This window comes from Vidua macroura, chromosome 5, assembly GCF_024509145.1.
Source record: "Vidua macroura isolate BioBank_ID:100142 chromosome 5, ASM2450914v1, whole genome shotgun sequence".
Lineage (NCBI taxonomy): Eukaryota > Metazoa > Chordata > Aves > Passeriformes > Viduidae > Vidua > Vidua macroura.
The window spans coordinates 22,656,675-22,674,797 of NC_071575.1; the positions used below are offsets into that span (position 1 = coordinate 22,656,675).

The 18,123-nt window shown below is 41.3% G+C and overlaps 1 protein-coding gene across 1 annotated transcript; it reads right to left on the reverse strand.

The window, feature by feature from the left end:
- Positions 1-70: 70 nt before the first annotated feature.
- On the reverse strand, positions 71-17,718 carry PWP1 (PWP1 homolog, endonuclein). Its single transcript, XM_053977810.1, has 15 exons — positions 17,626-17,718; positions 17,432-17,490; positions 15,085-15,242; positions 14,572-14,657; positions 12,999-13,095; positions 11,352-11,462; positions 10,493-10,623; positions 9,852-9,922; positions 7,653-7,749; positions 6,728-6,789; positions 4,916-5,027; positions 3,496-3,586; positions 2,994-3,115; positions 2,452-2,557; positions 71-1,742 (listed from the first exon to the last, which is right to left on the reverse strand). Exons 1-15 carry the CDS (start codon positions 17,689-17,691, stop codon positions 1,627-1,629), a joined length of 1,485 nt encoding a protein of 494 aa, XP_053833785.1. The 5' UTR covers positions 17,692-17,718; the 3' UTR covers positions 71-1,626.
- Between the last annotated feature and the right edge of the window lie 405 nt (positions 17,719-18,123).

Below are 18,123 nucleotides of genomic sequence, written 5' to 3' on the forward strand. Positions count from 1 at the left end.
AACTTTGAGAGCTACAGTGCCAATTATATTACTAGGAGTAGAGGTAAGAGAAATCACCTACCCTCAAAGATCTTGTCACAAAGCATTTATTTAAAATTAAAGTTTTGAAAAACTTGGAGGTTTTCAGTGGAGACCAGTTGAACAGCAGTGGTTCTGGTACATACACCTTCTTAAGCTTCACAAAAGCAATTGTTCATTTGTTGTCCACACATCATTCTCTACTGCTTGGCAGAGACAGGATGGAAGCAAGAATCCCAACACATCCAGAGTATTCTTGGTTCCTGCAGAGCCATGCTGAACACCTTCACCAGACTACAAACAGCTGAAGTAGCTTTAAAGCAGCCAGTTACCCTCATGGGATAGTAAGGAAAATTACAGACCTGCCTTTTCCCCATCTGCAGTTTGTAGGGGCAGAATTTACCTGCTTGATCTCACCAGAATGAACTACAGTGAGTTAGGGTGGAAAGCAATGGGAAGAGCTTGGCAGCTATGAGTATGATCCTACAGCTGCTTTGGCATCAGTGGATTTAAGACCAAGGGTATTTTTGCAGCAGGAACACTCTACAGGCACCTTCAGTATGTGCAGAGGGCAAGTGCTCGATGGAGGGTAAGAGCATCAGTTAAGTTCCTGAGGTAAAGCAAGTGCGTGTTACATTATAAATGCAAGGAAATTCTTTGAGTCACATCCCTTGATTAGGTTCCTGATTCTGCAAACAAGGGGCTTAAGCTGGTGGTTAAACTGATACTTAAAAATTTCCTCTCTGCCTTCAGGTGTCAGGCAGAAATGCCTGAGCAGAGTTAACATAATACAGAGAGCTTTTCACCAGTAACAGCAACCAGCTGGGATCCCAACCCTCACTTTGTGTCCTGATAGCTTCTCATCCTCCTTGAGTAGCAGCTCTTGATTTCAGTTCAAATTCTCTTGAAATACATCTGGAGTATGAAGAAAAACCCAATACTATGTGCAACATCACTAAACTTCAGGTTCTGTGGAACCTGGAAAAAGAAACCCTCAATCTTGGTGAGATAGTGCTGGGTTATTTCTGGTTTGATATTGGTGATACCAGTTGTCAGAAATACATTCCAGGATTCTACTTGGAGACTCCAACTTATTGCCTGAGAACTACTCAAGATTTAAAAAGTTACACAGAAGATCTGTCAATATCTGTAAACATAGCCTCAAAATAAGGATAAATTATCTATTTACACTTGTAATTTAATTCATCTTTTGTTTATTTATTATACAACTGTTGTGTGAAATGTTTTTCCTTATGCCCTTAGAAGGTAGAAGATAAAACAGTCTTTGCAGTATTCAGCAAACTTCTGTGGTCACAGAATGCTTTTCTAGCGACTGTTCCATTTTATGTATCAGCTTTAAATATGGCAGCCGCTTTTTCAGGGATCATTATCTCAGGTGAAAGCGAGTGATTCAATCTTTCAGAGCTGGTAGTAGAGGCAGGAGCTTAGAGCTTAACCACACCACCGCCTTTCTTTAGCTGAGATGAAGAAGCCTGCAGATTGCAAGACACCAGAGCCCTTTCCATGAACTCTCACCAAACGGGCATTTGTAGAATACACATTAGTTGTAGTCCCATTAATTACTTCGATTTTTTGATGTTTGGTCCATCATGATTCCATTGCTGTCTCCAAATCATTGCTGTTACTGCTGTCTGTGGAGCTGGAAGCCACAGAGTTGGCACTAGCCAGGATGAGCCTCTCTCTGTTTCCAAAAACTTCATTCACTGCAACACAAATGGAATTGCTTAAATGTTACTCTCTCAGAGGAGTACAGCAGGGACAGCCTGGTGAGCACCATGGAATGGAAATCCCAACCTGCTGTGGTTTCAAAGCTCTTGCCCTTACCCCAAGTACAGAGTTGAAGCTAAAGGTCAGAAAATTGCCTCCCTATGATACTTCAATTACAAGTCCTGTTGTTTTTCCTCTAGAGCATCTAGAGGTTTCCTCTGCATAATTCCTGTACCTAAGTACTGTAAAATTGATGAGGTTTGAAGACCACATCATTAAGTTTAAATAATTTATTTCTGGTTTTAGTCTCTGGTTCCCAATAGGCTCCTAAAAGCCTTCTCCCAAAAAATCATGCTGTTTAGCTACAAGTGATCAAAAGCAGTCCTCACTTTTCTTCCCATAAGTACTCAAAAAACATGATACCAAATCACATCAAGACCATCAGGAAAAAAAAACAAAACATAGGTATTATAAGAAATAAAGTATTACACAGCAGCTGCAAGAACATAAATCGTGTCAAGCAGTTTTCCAATTTAGAAAAAAACCCACATTTTTTGAAGCTGAAATATGACCACACATGCAGTCTTGGAGTATTTAAAAATCTTAACCTATGGTTTTCTGTCAGAGTCACAATACAATACTGAATATGAATACAGCCTGCAAGCAAGAGGAGAACTACAACATTCAAAGAAATGAGAACATTACCTGCAGAGATCTTACTTATATCCCAAACACGCAGCCCTTCCCGCTCTCCTCCAAAGGCAAAGACAAACGGGAAGTCAGGGCAGCAAGCTGCACAGAACAGAACTCCCTGGGAGGGTGGGAGAAAAAAAAAAAATTTAATCTTAAAATGAGTTTGTCATCTGAAAATACTTTCACCAAGCAAATTTTAACAAATGTAATAAAGTTTCTGAAACTTCTTTCATAGAGACATAAAATGAAAGTCAAGAGCTGCTAATTATAAACAGTTAATCACATCTTTGTCTTGAATGTAGCAGATGCAAGCTGGAGCACCCATAGTTCTACTCAGAACATTGTATCTGGAATTTGGGTCTCTGAGGCTTTGAAGCAGTCTGCCAATTCCATGTGGAATACTGCACTGTGATGAGAATGATTTACCCAGAATATGTTACTAGTTTTTTTCCCTATGAGACCTTAGGTAGAACAAGATTCAAATGAGACAGAAAAAGAATAAGCAAAGTTTGTATACAAAACTTAGTAGACTCAATAAATAAATATTACTATACCATTTTCATATCCCTGGAATGGACTAAACTTGGTCTGTCTCCCAGGATATCCCAAATTTTCACATATTTGTCAGCAGATGATGTCACAAGGCACCCTTTGATCTGACTGCTTAGTTGTAGCCCTGGAAGATGAAGAGTGCAGCAGTGTGAGCGAAACAGGCAATCCCCATTTCACAGAGATTAGGATACATTTTGAAGTGAAGATATGAGAACAACCCCAATATTCTCCTCGCACTAAACTCATTCCAGAACAAAGGAGCAGAACATTAATGAAAGTTCCATGTTGCCATGGTCCCTGTAGTGAGAGCCAAGGGAATCGTGCAGGCCTATTTTGCCTCCCAATCCCCTCAACAGAGATTTGTTTCACATGCCAGCTACCATGATTAGCATGCACAACTTACTTGTTAAACAAGGAATCACTACACCTCAGTGCTATGGATTAAAGGCATCTTCCAGATGTGCCTCACCCACCTGGGACAAACAGAACACAAAGGCAATTTACCTGACACCTCTTGGTCGTGAGCCTTCAGAGTAAACAGGGGCTTATCAGCACGAGCATCCAGACAGTACACAAAGCCATCATCTGTGCTTGCCTAAGGAAACCACATTTAAAAAACAAACAGCCACAGTCACTCACCTGGAAAAAAAACTTCCAGTGAAATAACACCCACCCTCTTGTAAAACCCTCTGATCTGAGGCAGACACTTCTCCCCTAGGACACGTTACACTGTTCCCAGGCCTGCACCCCCAAAGTCAGGCTCTACCCAGCTGGTATCCCAGCTATTCTATGAACCTCAATTATGCTGCACTGATGACATGGAAGTCTTAATCCCATGCAAATTTCTGAAAGTGTATTTTGAAGAGAGTTGCCCCACTAAATTTGGCCCTCAGGCCAGGCAATGAAATGCAGAGCCTTCAGTCTCTCAACTGTCAGTTCAAAGCTTTTGGAGCCATCAGTGGCTGCATAGGAGTCCTGTGCAAAACTAGGTGTGATTACACCAGGAGAGATCCACATCATAAATCCAACAGAGCTGAGCAGCCACTTCTGTTGGCTGTATACACAAAGCAACAGAGAACTAGACAGCCATTGAGATAATAGGGAAGATTTGTTTTTAAATTCTTGCAAAGTTTTATTACAAAAAACTCAAAAACACCAAGATATTTTTCCTTTATACTCTAGGTGGCTGTTGGTCTCTTCTCACAGGGAATAAGCAATAGAACAACAGAAAATGACCTCAAGTTGCACCAGGGGTGGTTTAGATCGAACATCAGCAAAAATGTGTTTAGTGAAAGGCTTGTCAAGCACTGGCACAGGCTGCTCAGGGAAGTGGTGGAATCCCCACCCCCGGAGGTATTTAAAAGCCATGTCGATGAGGCACTTATGGACATGGTTTAGTGGTGGACTTGGCAGTGCTGGGTTAACATTTAAACTCGATCTCAGAGGACTTTTCCAACCTAAAGGAGTGGATCACTCCATACCAGCCAGGAGGACAGTGCCCTCTAGCGCTGACTTGAAACACTGAATTAATACGCAGGATCCCAGTTCTAAGTGGCTATTTCTCAGCTGCAGTTGCTTCATTGCATGAAACAACAGAAACTGTGCAAAGGAAAATATATCCCCGCCACTGAACACTGCAACGACATGACCAAGGCTGTCACCTCTGGAGTGAAAAAGCACAAGCAGCAATAGCTTTTCTACTGTCACAGTGAAGATACCAAATAAGTAGCTGGTGTAGAGACACTTATTGAAAAAACTACCTAAAAACATCTTCCCCCAGACTGCATTTTTATAATAAGCACCACAAACCATCCAAATGTCCATTGGCTCCATTATGATTCAGAAGCATTATGAACACTAAATAGGTTAACACAGGTTAAATGACATGGCAACAACCAACCAGAACAGAAAAACATGTACTCACCAAGAAATGGCAAGGTGAGAAATGATTCCAAATTACTCTCTCAACCTGACCACTAAACCGCCACACTCGATGGCTGTCCTGGGGGTTTCTGCAGTCGTACAGCACTGCTGATCTAGGGGACAAAGGGACAGGAAATAAAATTAAAAAAAAAAAAAAAAAGATCAGGGTAGAACACTTCATGACATAGTTTGCTTTCTCACTGACATCTACAGAAGCTCCATGTAAACTATAATTAAAAAATTAAATGGAAACAACTTCACTACTTAGTCTTCTAATTCTGTAACAGATTAAAATCTTGCAGATAAGCACGAGATTTTTCCATGTGCTACAAAGTTTCATCTTGGTTACCAACAGCGCCTCTCTATTGAAACTAAGCAGAGCTTGAATTTACTCAATACATAAGATACTCATCACATAGCAGCCCATAATTATGTAAATATACCACTTAATTACAAAGAGACTTCAGTAAAGTCAAGTAATGACGCACTAATTAGGAAATCATTTTGTCATACATATGCATACGTTTTCAAATATGCTTAATAAAAAATATTTTCTAAAAAACCAACAATCTTAACAAAGGAGAAAGAGTAGATGGCAGTCAGTGGGTCCTCTGTGAGTCTTTACAGGCACGTACTCAGATGAGTGGCTGCAGTATCCGTTCCAACTCAAAAAGCTCCTGAGTGCAAATGCAAGGGAGTCAGTCCAGCATCACCTCACCACTATCAACATCCTCAGTGTAACCCACTCCCTCTCTATCGTATAATTAAAGAAGTGTGATGTAGGTTTCCCAGGTCTTTTACCAGGCATTTTACATAACAGTTTCTTTAGGTCTGATTTTCAGGCCATGAAGGTTCTCCCAATGCTCACTGAATTGCCTGTGGTCCTGGCAAGGCTTTGCAGGAAAAATCCACAGTGGGAGTCCGTTAGTTTATGGTTAACACCGTGGTTTAGAGGTGTCCATGGTACCAAAGGGGCAGCTAAAAAGGGATCAGCAGCTGGTCACTGCTTGGACTTAATGCTTCCTTTTATCAAAGGAAGTCGAGACGGAGAGAAAAGACAGAAGCAGCTTCCTAACAACAGCAAAAGGTCCTACTCCAATACTCCAGCAGATGCAGCAAGAACATAATAGAAGCCAGGAAACTCAAAGGCTTGACTGAAGATTGGCAAGTCTATAAATAATTTCAACATAAGGACAAAGTCTTAAAAGCAGAATAAAAAATACCAGTGTAAGAAAATCATGGTGATAGAACAAAATTTAGAAGTTACCCCACTGAGATGGGAGAACAGAGAGAGAGTATTTTGGCTGGCAGGACTTACAAGAACTGGCAGCTACAGAATAGTCCAAGTGTGCAGACACAAACCATTTCCCAGCATCTCCAGGCTGCAATCACAGGAGACAGCCCATTACACTTTGGCTGTGCCTATAGAGGCTGGAGGGAGAGAACTGGGATTTTCAAGTCCCTTGTGCCTCCACCTTGGCCTTACTGGCTGGCAAAACCTGGGCAAATTTTCACAGGAATAAACAGCGACATGTTCCCAATTATGAGAATGCCATAAGGCCAAATTACGAAATAAATTTGGTTTGGAGCAGGCAGACACCTGGCACAGAAAATGTCGGTCCAGATGGTTAAAGCATTGGCTACCTCTGAAAAAGTGGTAAGGAAAACTACATCTTGGCCATAAGCGAACCTGGTTTCCTCACTGGAAAAAAATAATAGCAGAGTTATATGAAAAATGAAAGAAAACACAAGGCTTAATTGAAAAGGAATACCCTCCCCAGGTGGAACATGTGAAAACATGACCCTGACATACTTATCAAATGATCCAGAAACAAGGGTCTGAGTTTCAAAGGGATGAAACTGCAATGTCTGGACCTAGATAATGGAAGATTTTATGTAACACACATATACAGAAACTTTCTTGGATCAAAGCACAACCATCCCAACCCCAAGCCAGCACACAGTCCTCCCCAAAAAACCCTCCTATTAAAATTGTTGATATTCAGATTGCTCAAAATCAGTGCAAGAATTGTGCATTACTTCAAACACCCCCACCTGGTAAAAACAAGGTATTTTCCATATGATCTGACTGAACAGAATCCCATGCCCCCTTCCTGCCCTAGATAGTAATTAAAAAAAAAAGCTGGAGGTAAAAGAATATCTGCTTCCAGTTTGGGGAAAAAAGCAGACATTAACAAAAAATGAAAATCAGGAGTTTGTCAAGGGCAGTGACTTTGTTAGCAGCAAAATAAGGTTACAGCTATTAATAACTAGCTTTTACATTTTCATTACTATGAGATTAATTCATTTCTGAAGTACTCATCACTATGGTATTTTAGTATCATTTATTTTAAACCTCTTCACCTAGAACAAACTGTAACTGACACTCATTCCCTTAAGAGAGTTACAGTTTGACCTATGTTCAGTCATCTATTTTTGTAGCTTATACCAGCACTATTATATTCCCCACCATTAGGGCCAATACACAAAAGGTATTTTAAAAACGATTACAAAGCTTTTTTAACTTTCTAAAAGATAAGTTAAATAACATTTTAAAAAGCAAATACAGTACTGTTTGCAAAAACAACTAATTCATAAATTAAAACAATTCTGCACAGATGTTAGAAAATTAAGAGGATTGTTGTTCTGAGGGTTCACTACCAAGCAGCAAATGAAAAACTGCAGTTACATTTTTCTTTGTATTCCACAGTGGAAGAAACACAGCAATTAATCCATACCTTGTCTGTATGTAGTGTCAGGCTGGCTGCTGGCTTACCCACAGCCATGTCCCACAAAATCACTGTGTTGTCAGCAGAGGCACTTGCTAAAACGTTCCTGATAATGGATCAAAAATAATTTTAAAACTCTTTCTACAAACAAATAATGGTAAAAAATCCAAAATACACACAGAGCCCAATTCTGAGAACAAGTACACTGTGGTCTATAGATGATTCCTCTCAAGCGTGAGGGATAACTCCCTGAAGGCAACTGTAAGTTTTAAGTAAAGATTATAAATAGGCTATATATTACATTAGTAGAACACTTATAACAATGACAGTTCTGCTTCTATTTCCCCTGACATTACTTACAATACCATTTAGTCGAAGACTTCTCAAACAAAACAAAGTAATAAAGGCTTCGAAGCACATTCTTTCCTTTGACATTGAATAGTATTTTTAAACATTATCTGTGCTACTTTGTTCTGTTTGCATATGCATGCAGCCAAGAACCTGACAAACCTGTTTGTGAAATATTTTGCTCTCTAATATCTGTTTATATTCCTACTGAAGACACAACACTATACCCTTTGTAGACTGCTGAAAGTAACCACTAAAATTTCAGTTAGTTTACAGACCCCACATTTCAACTTAAATTTGAGCAATTGTATTAAGAGCAATAAACACAGCTTAAAAGTTTGATCAGAAAAAAAACCAAAACATCCCCAGATGCCTGTCAAACACACACTACATTTCCTATAACTGCTTCACTGCTCTTAAAATCAAATTTATTACCTCAACGTGTTGTTTCTGATTGAAACTTCACCCCCTCCCCTTTTTATATTAACCAAGTGTTTCTGTCTGAAAGAGTTAACATTCTCCTGGAAATGTTGTTTTCCCAAGCAATGTTACAAGGGAAAGTTAAGAAAATGCATAGTGAAGGCTGTAAGAACATTTTACAGTAACACCACTATGACCTACAGGCAGAAAGTTATTTGTAGAGAGTTGTCACAACATGCCTTGCTTAAAAGAAAGAAACAACAATAAAACATTTTATATACAAGCTGCTCCAAGGAGTTCCTTGTTTTGTCCATAAGCTGCCCACTTCAGGGCTGGTTTTATTTCCTGAAAGACCTACCAGTATCAATGAATTTGTAACTCAGTACATTACAGAATTATGCATTTCAGACTTAACTACTGAAGTAATAATTTTTTTTCATCCTTGTCTACATTATCACCAGACCATTCCTAGGTACACAAAAGCTCCTCTTTTCTAAGAATGATGGACTGATCACTGTCACATTCTGTGCATATGTGTCTAATTTAAGAACACTGTGAATTAAGAGTGCAATTTATATACATTTACTGAGGTCTGTGTGGGTGTTTTATTCATCAGGATCTAGATAAGAACACACTACAAGTGAAGGCTCACACCTGCTCATCAGAATATTCTGAGTTGTCTGTGTGCATGTTCAAAGGCAGAGGCATTTATGACAGCAGAAAAAAAAAAAATCAGCCTGTGTCTGACTGAAGCAGTTTCAAGACCCCTGCTGAGGATCCTCTGACAAATGAACTGTTAACAACAACCTAAGTGATAAAAATCCAGCAGCATCTTTACTTCAGTCAGCACACTGTCCTTGACCTCTGCCCCAAGATGGACCAGCTTTGTGTTGCTTCAATAGCAGCACTTCATTTCTAGTTCATTCAGGCAACAGGGAATATTCTCTGCCTAGAGGCCAGAGGCATTTCTATAACTGAGCTATTAGGGCTTTTACACTCTCTTTCCTGTTCACAGTTTTGGGGCAAAAGCCAGAAGGAAAAAAAAAAACCAAAACAGAATAGCAAGGACTTTCTTCTATAAATCTACTTGTCTCTGTTGAAATGGTGGTTTAGGCCACTGGCAGACTAGCATAGCTCAGGGCAGCCCTTCTGCTTTTCCATTTTGAACAAGTGAAATGTAGACAGTTTATCAAATGGCTCACACCCACCTTTGCCCTGCCCTCATCTGGATAACCTGCAAATCAAATATGACCTGCAGCAACATACAAGTATTAAAAAAAATTAAAAATCAAGAGCTCTAGTTAAAAAAAAAAGAAGTGTATTTTTAAGAATGCATCAATTTCAGCAGTGCTTTCAAGTTTTTGGATTTTGTGTGAAAACTGTACGCCTAATGAAGACTGCAATTTTCTAACATCCATTGTTATTCAAGTCTTCTCTTACCTGCTTTGTTTATTCCATGAAAGATCAAGCACAGCATCAGTATGTCCTTCAGTCCCTTCTGAAGATAAACTCTGTGTACGCACACATGACATAAACAGACTTTTGAAAATTACAGCTTCAGTGCAAATCAAGCATTACTTCACATTAGTATGAATTCCCTAAAGCCTTCACAAACAACTTCATATTAAATTACTCTCACTTGCTGCAACACAGCTTTTGAGAGAACTATCTCTACACCACCTGCCCCTCCTATCCCAGATCGCAGATTGCTCCAGCTGCTGGCTTTACAGAACTGGTTATTCCCTTCAGGCTAGTAAAAAAAACCTCATTATTTCCAGCTAATGTGCAACTTCTTCAGCTTCTTTCTAAACTCTCCTGGCAGCTCCCTCTCTCTCCTCCCAATTAACTGAGCTTTGGGTCCTTGCAACTGCCAGTTCCTGCAATTTCTAATTTTAAATAGTTAAGATTCAAAGTTTACTGGGACACCACCCCACTCCTGTTCTGCTCTTAATTCCAGGCTTTAGTTATTTAGAGAACAATTAGCATTTCAAATATTCTGGGGGGGGGGGGGGGGAAAGAAGGCATTATCCCTGCTACAAATTTCCTCCATCCAACCAGCTAAACCATTTTGCAACACTTACTTTCTTTCCTTTCTTTTTCTTCTTTTTCTCTCTCTTGCCTCCAAGAGAAAAGACTGGTTCCAAGGATTCTACTACATCAAGGTCCCAAATGTCAATGACTGGGGTCATGTTACCCACTGCAACATAATTTCCTACAACAAAAACCCAAATGCAACCACATTTATTGAGTTATGAAACAGCGTATTTGGCAATCCAGCTGCTCCTTATTTCTTTGGTTAAGTAAAACTTATGTGCCACAATCTTCTATTTGAATATATTTATGTTTATAACTGGGAAGGAGCAATTTAAAAAGAGATGTTGCCAGAAAAAATATTACTTGCCCTCCTTCCCCTTCAGTACAAGTAACTGTTCAAACAACCTGTATAGAGTTGCATGTTTTGCTTGTTTTTGAAAGAAAAAACAAACCAAAATTAAACCACATCCCCTGTACTATGGAAGAAAAAAATCTGAGAAACACAGGAGAAATGTTACTATTACATAAATATATAAAATATATATAAATTTTGCTGTGCTTTACATTTAATTAATTGAACAAAAGCAACCTTTTGTTTGCAAACAGAAATTAAAGCAGATTTCAGAGATTGCTCTGGTCTGCTGACAATAACTTAATTGCTTGCAATAAAATCACTATTTTAGTAAAAGCATTTGTTACAGCAGCATCACTGAGATGACTGGATCACCAAGCAAAAATACCTGATATTCACATCTTGGTTATCCCAAGTCAATATTATCTTGATATTAACATTGATTTTATTTCTTTGTACTGCAGGACAAAATTATTTAGTGACAACATTACACTTACATGCTTTTCAAGCAAAAATTCTTTAACTGGACACTGACAGCATCCTTTGTAATTTACCTGTTGATTCATCTGGACTAGGATCAAAATTCAACCACTCCAGGCTCAGAGGGTAAGCAGGCAAGATAATGTCATGATGGACATAAAATGAGTCCTCTTCATGATTATAAACTGAAAAAGAATTAAAGTTATGCAAGACATCAGTGAAGAGGGAAAGCAAACAGCTATGAGCAGGTCACTTCCACAAAAGGTAGTTGTGGAAAAAAACTAAATTCTCAAGGAGATTCAGAAGGAAAATTCACAGAGTCTTCAGAGATTTACTGCAAAGGCCAGACCCTCTACAAATGTTGTACCTCACAGAATTACACAAAATAAAAATTCTCCTGTGTACTTTAGATAAAGTTGTGATGAGTTCAGTCAAGGTTCAATACTTCTACTTTGTTTGTAAGATCTCTTCATAATACATGCTCCACATCCAGCACTTTCTACATCAGGATACATTCAGTTTACAGGATTAGCAATTAAAAAAAATATTCCAGATGAAGTTGAAAGGTAAATGAAGGTAAAAAGACAAATCAGAGGAAGGTGAAGAAGTCAGAAGGACTTCTACCTTTAGTAGATGGTAACTGAGATACAGGAAAAGTTTTGGTAAAGCAGCCATATACTAAACACAAATTCTCTGTAGCTGGCTATTTTTCTTCTTATAATAAAATAACTTACCAACTGGACAGCAGAGAAAACCCATTAATTATTTTAATAACATTTTATCACACACACAAAATCACAGTGCCACTTTTAAGTGCATGTGACAGATGTTCAGATAGTAACTGCAGTCACCAGTTAACTAAGTTATCTTAGTAGTCAACTAAGACAAGGTTACCCAATTTTAGAAACTGCAGAAGCCTTTGCTATTGTTCTGTAAGTTTATATTGGGTATAAACTTACAGTTAATAAAATTTGTAAACACCTCCAGACACAGAAAATTCCACATGCTGGTATCTGAAGAGATGCTTTCACACATTTTGGTCATGTTGTTGCTTAAAATGAAATACTTTGCCTACAGAAACACAGACCACAGCACAAGTGGCCAGAAGCGTTGCCAAAAAGAATCACAGTAAGTAAAGATGATAATTTCAGCACGTTCAGTAGTATTTATAGGCTGCAACAGAACAATTTTTACACAGCAAAAGTAAACCTATTTCTAGAACAAGCAGTATTCAGGCCCTATTAAGAATTATCTCTTCTAGACCATGATGATAAAAGTGCCAGTTCTTCTAATCGTAGCAGTGGAAAGCCCACTTAAAGAAGCAAGGAGAAAGCTAAAGAAAAAAATATAAATGAAACAACAAACCACTAGAGGATGCTTGCAGGATATGGAATGTAGGACTGGAATGAAGAGCATATGTTCAGAGAATAAAAATGCCATAGTATTTCCTACAAGTTTTAAGAAATGAAATAAGGAAAGGAATTGCTATACAGCCTGAAATAAGCAAGCTATCCTTTAAATAACAGTAACTACCCAGGAAATTCTCTAGTCCTGAAAAGTAGCTAAAGCACCATGACACAGAAGAGGACAAAACACAAGGCAGATGGGGAGAAAAATCCTTCTCAAAACCAACCCACTGCCTCTTCAACACAGCCACATGGCACATGCTAGGCAAGACATTCCCTATATTCACTGTAAAGAACAAACCCTATTTTACTCACCATGGACCTCCAAACTACAGCAGTCTTTATCAACTCTGCCACAAAGGACAAGATTGTCACTGGGTTTAATCAAAAAGTCCTCCTGTTCATATTGCTCCTAAACAGCAAAAAGGAGAAGACAAAGGGTGTTGAGCAAAGCACATAAATCATGAAACGGCACGTGTTCAAAAGGTGGAATCAGTAATACTGAACCACAGCTGAAAATACTCAAAATCCAACACCCTAATGCCCACCCACCTAAAACCATGTTATGGTGCTGAACAGAGAAACTAGACTCGATTATGGGGAGAGTGAATAGTCACTAAATCAGATTGAAGGTGGGTTTGTAGGTGTTTAATTATCAAATATAAAACCATATTTCAAGGCTATCCTGATGCAGCTGATTGCTGAAAAGAAAATCATCACCAGGCGTCCACAAAGAAAGGTAATTTCCCTTGTGCTCCTGTGCCTTGACCACTTATATAACAGAACAGCATTTTACCCAGTAACAATACTGCAGCTGCTCCTCACATCCAGGAAATACTTCCACTGTCTGCTTCCTGGAAAACATTTCCCAAGAAGTACTGCCTACAGCGCTACCAGGCATTCAGCTGTACCAGAACAGATGTAACCTCTCATCTGATTTTCATTGTTACTGAGGAATGGAAGGAACTTGGGAATTTTTGTTGCAAAAAATTAAGAACTGTACAGAAGTCAATAATCTTACACAGAGTAGCATCCTTCCCATCTTCAACACATACAAGACTTCAAGACTTTGTGGACTTCTCATTGCACACTTTTAAGTTTTTATTTGTGGGGTTTTTTTTGTTTTTTTTTTTTTAATTCACTTCAAGCATACTTCAGTATTTGAATTCTATCAAGTTCTGCAATTCTTTGAATTCACTTAAGGTTACACAATACATACATAGTCTTCAACAGTTCCAGTAGTAAATACTAAATGACAACAGAAAATGCACATTGAAGAACTTTCAGAATTTGGGCAAAGAACTTGAGCATAGGAAAAAAAGCTTGAGAAAAAGTTGTTAATCTTCTGTATGTCTACAAACCCAGCTTCTGCAAAGATGTTTCCCATCTAACAGTGGAAACTAATACAGGCAGAAGCAGCCAATGACACAGTGCTATTTAGATATATATATTCACAGAATGTTGATATATTAGACACATTGCCTGAGTCCAGAGTCCACCTCAGCCTGATTTCTTACTGATGGAAGGTGCAAGAGTCTTGCAATCTGTGAAATTTTCTAATTTTGGCCACTAGCGGCCTGAGACTTGTTATTTCTTCAAGTGTTTTCTGTGTCCTACTAGGCAGGTGGAAAACCACTCCATGTACAGAAGTGCATGGTTTAAGTAAGGAGCCTGTTCACCTTAACCTCCTACTTAACTTAAATGCAAAAGGCACAGAAAGAAACCTTAACAAAGCAACCTTAATAGAAAAGAGCATCATCTAATCAAAACTCCAGCACACCTGTGAAAAGGGAGTGCAAACACTTACATGGCCCAAAGCAGAGTGGAAAATTTAACTGATTTTAAAGCTTATGCTGTTTAAGATATTTAACATTCTTTAAGTACTCACAGTGGATTTTAGAGTGATGTAAGGATCGTTTTCATTGCTCCCATATACTGCCAGAGTAGCCAAAGAGTCTCCAAGTTTTAAATCACCTAGATGGGAATTTCAGAACACTTTTTATACGTGTCTGTAACAGGCAAAGTTAGAAACTCCTGTATCAATACCTGTATTACCTATACAGCAAAGTATCAGGAGTGGGCTACATGAACTTCCAAGTTCCAAACTTAAGTACCTGGGTAAGATAAACTGTTCAGTGCTTTCAGGGACTTCTGGTGCTCTGCTCCAGCACTACAGCAGCCAGAGTGACCTTTCCAACATGCTCTTGGTCTTAGTGTCAGCGAGGGGGACACCAAACTGTTTCCCTCACTAAATGACTTCCCAAGATGGGACAAGCAAATCATTAAAACTGTGAATTTCCAGCATCTGAAACTTAACACTGTGTAGCCTTAGGACAATAAAGTCTTAAGTGCAACAAGAAGTGGAAGAAAAGTGCACATCTGACACACAAATTCTTCTTACCCGTGTATTCCTCTGCATCGTAATTGTCCAAATCATATTCGTCCAGTTCATGATCAGACAGCTCTTCATTGTTTTGGGAAGACTTAGTGCTGCTGCGAGGCACGGGTGCATTCGTGTCACCTGCTGTCTGGCCTTCATCACTGCCACCAGCACCATCCCTGTGGAAAGATACACAGCCCTGAGAAACTGTGGCAGACACACAGAACACTTCCAGGGGGCTGCTGGAGAGATTTCAGCACACAGTCCCAGCCGCTCATATGGCTTTTAAGTCTTTATGCCAATAATTTTGAAATCCATTCACTCCTTCTAGAGCCTTTTTTAAAGTACAAGGCATCTATAATTCTCAGGCTTTCAGAGAAAGCTTTTCCTTGAAAGTTCTCATGACAAAATGTGGCATAAATTTTCCTCAACAAGGTAAAGTGTGTGTCCAAGCCCCTTTCTCTTACATGTTTGTTGAGGATACAATCTCTCAACCTCTCTTCTGTGCATTCACATGTCTCCATGTCATTCCTTCCTTTCTTTTCCCCACTCAGAGGCATGGTCATGTGTGAGAATTCCCACATTTCTTCAAGATTTTAAAGATCTCATTTTCTCATACATCCCATACTTTAGCAAAGGAAAAATAACATAGAATTCATTAGGTAAGGTCACACTGTGGATTCTTCTCATGGGGTAAACCATGAAACATCTGGAAAATTCAGAATTTTGTGGCATCAATTCTGCATGCAAGGAATTCAGAAGAAGGAAATGCACCGTAAACGCTGGCTGAGAAGATAACAGACAGCCAAGGTGTCACAATGGAGTGTGCTCCAAAGAAACTCATCCCTGCTCAACACACTGTATTTCTGTCCTTCTGCATGCAAAATTCCCATGCAACAATGAGCCAAGGTGGTTCTCAGGTACAGTTTCCAAATTAAGTATCAGAAACCTAATTTTCCTAATTTGTTCAGTAAAATAAACACTTCACATTAACAACATAACTAGAGACAAGTAACAAGATAATTAAATAAAATAACTAAATCCAAATTTGATTTGTAATCTTTGCACAGGGATAAAAGTGAGGTGCTGCAACAAATTCTGCAAAATACAACAAATTATAAATAGATCAGCTGTTTCAGATGGTCTTCATATTTCCATCCTGAAGTTTTATAGAATGCATAAAAAAACAGCACCTCAAATCTTTCCATGCTTTTGAAATTGCAAGAGAAAGGAAATCACTTAGAAAAACAAAAGTTTACACATAGAAAGGGGAACCAAGTAACTCCACAGAAAATAGAAATGTTAATCATTTAAGAAATTAACATGATGTGAGAATTTTCCAAATGTTTAAGATTATTTTGGAACCAATAAATAACCAAAACCAGAAAAAAGAGAATAAAATACATCCTGGGACAATACACGCTGCTCAGCAGTAGTGTCACTGATACATCCAACAGAAACAGGGTGGATAATATTCATCCAACTATAAAAACTTTTTCTGCTACCTGTTGCATCTGTTCAACCACACACACTGTGGCACAACCACACACCCTACACAGCTGGAACACTCAGAAGCCTGACTCTATGAACAGATCTAACAGGCCAGAAAATGGAATAAGACCTCAATCCCCCACTCTTTCTAGACAAAACAGAGACATTTCTTTCTTGTCTTCTATTGTGTTTCCTAAATACGTCACTTCTTGTATTAGTTTTGTAAATACGTTTTTCTTAACAGCAGAGCAACAAAACATAACACAACTACATAACTAAGGGCTCTCAGTGCTGAGGGAAGAGTTGTGATGTCTCCAGTTTCACTGTGCACCAGGCACACCCCTGAGTGATGGATTGCCTTTTCTACCAAAGCATGAACACCCCGTCACTCTGATCTCCACTGTGCCCTCCACACCTAGACTGTCCTGTCCCACCCTCGGCATCCTTTTTCCTGGTCACTTTGGGACTCCCATCTCGCTTTGCCACACATCCAAAGCAGCCGCTGTTACAAACCCGGGGCCTTAATTCTCACTGTAGGCGGGAACAGGAGCTCCAGCGAGCACCAGGTCACTGCCAGTGACAGCCCGCAGTGGCAGCTGAGGAAGCACACCGGAACGCAGCCGCCTTGTCACGTCCACGACGGCAGCAGGATCTACTCCAGCCGATGTTCCTCCTCTGGCCCTCCGGGACGCCAGGCTGCCTTGGCACGGTGCCTCCGGGAGGAATCCGCGCTGGCTGCTGCCGGTCCCCGCTGCTCGCTGCTGCTCCCCGGGCCGGCCCTGCAGCCCCCCGGGCCGCCCCCTCCACTCCCCGGCTCTCTGAGCGGCCGAGCAGAGCCCGGGAGTGGCGGCGAGTCCCTCCTGCTGCCCCGGCTCACCCCAGCCTGTCCTGCGCCTCCTCGATGAGACCCTTCAGCTCCTCCTCGCTGAGCTGTACCTGTGGGGCGGACACAGAGGGGTGAGGGAGGCGGCGGGGGCGGGCGAAGGTCCCTCAGCGCGACCCCGACCCCGACCCCAGCCCCAGCCCCAGCCCCAGCCCCGGCCCCGGCCCCGGCCCCGTCCCCGGCCCCACCTTGTCGGGCGTCTCCTTGGCCACGCCGCGCCGCACCCAGGCGGCGCAGGGCACGGGGCAGCTCATGGCGGCACCGCCACACGTGTGAGCGGCCCGGCGCGCCCCAGTGACGTCACGAGAGCAGCGGCCGCCCGCGATGGCCAGGACCGGGGAGGGGGCGGAGACTGTTTCGTGACGTCATCCCAACGCGCCGGGGCAGTGGCGCGGCTCCGAGGGGCGGGCGGGCCCTGGGGAGGGGCGGGCCCTGGGGAGGGGCGGGCGGGCGGGCCCTGGGGAGGGGCGGGCCCTGGGGAGGGGCGGGCCCTGGGGAGGGGCGGGCCCTGGGGAGGGGCGGGCCCTGGGGAGGGGCGGGCCCTGGGGAGGGGCGGGCCCTGGGGAGGGGCGGGCCCTGGGGAGGGGCGGGCCCTGGGGAGGGGCGGGCGGGCGGGCCCTGGGGAGGGGCGGGCGGGCGGGCGGGCCCTGGGGAGGGGCGGGCCCTGGGGAGGGGCGGGCCCTGGG

What these genes read in the sequence shown, in the direction of transcription:
- PWP1 (XM_053977810.1), bottom strand. Translation starts at nt 17,691, where the DNA reads ATGAGCTGCCCCGTGCCCTGCGCCGCCTGGGTGCGGCGCGGCGTGGCC. An exon ending in CTGTAGTTTGGAGGTCCATG is followed by an intron (nt 11,463 to 12,998) that starts GTGAGTAAAATA and finishes ATTCTTTTTCAG; the next exon opens with TTTATAATCATGAAGAGGAC. An exon ending in TGACACTACATACAGACAAG is followed by an intron (nt 6,790 to 7,652) that starts GTATGGATTAAT and finishes TCCATTATCTAG; the next exon opens with GTCCAGACATTGCAGTTTCA.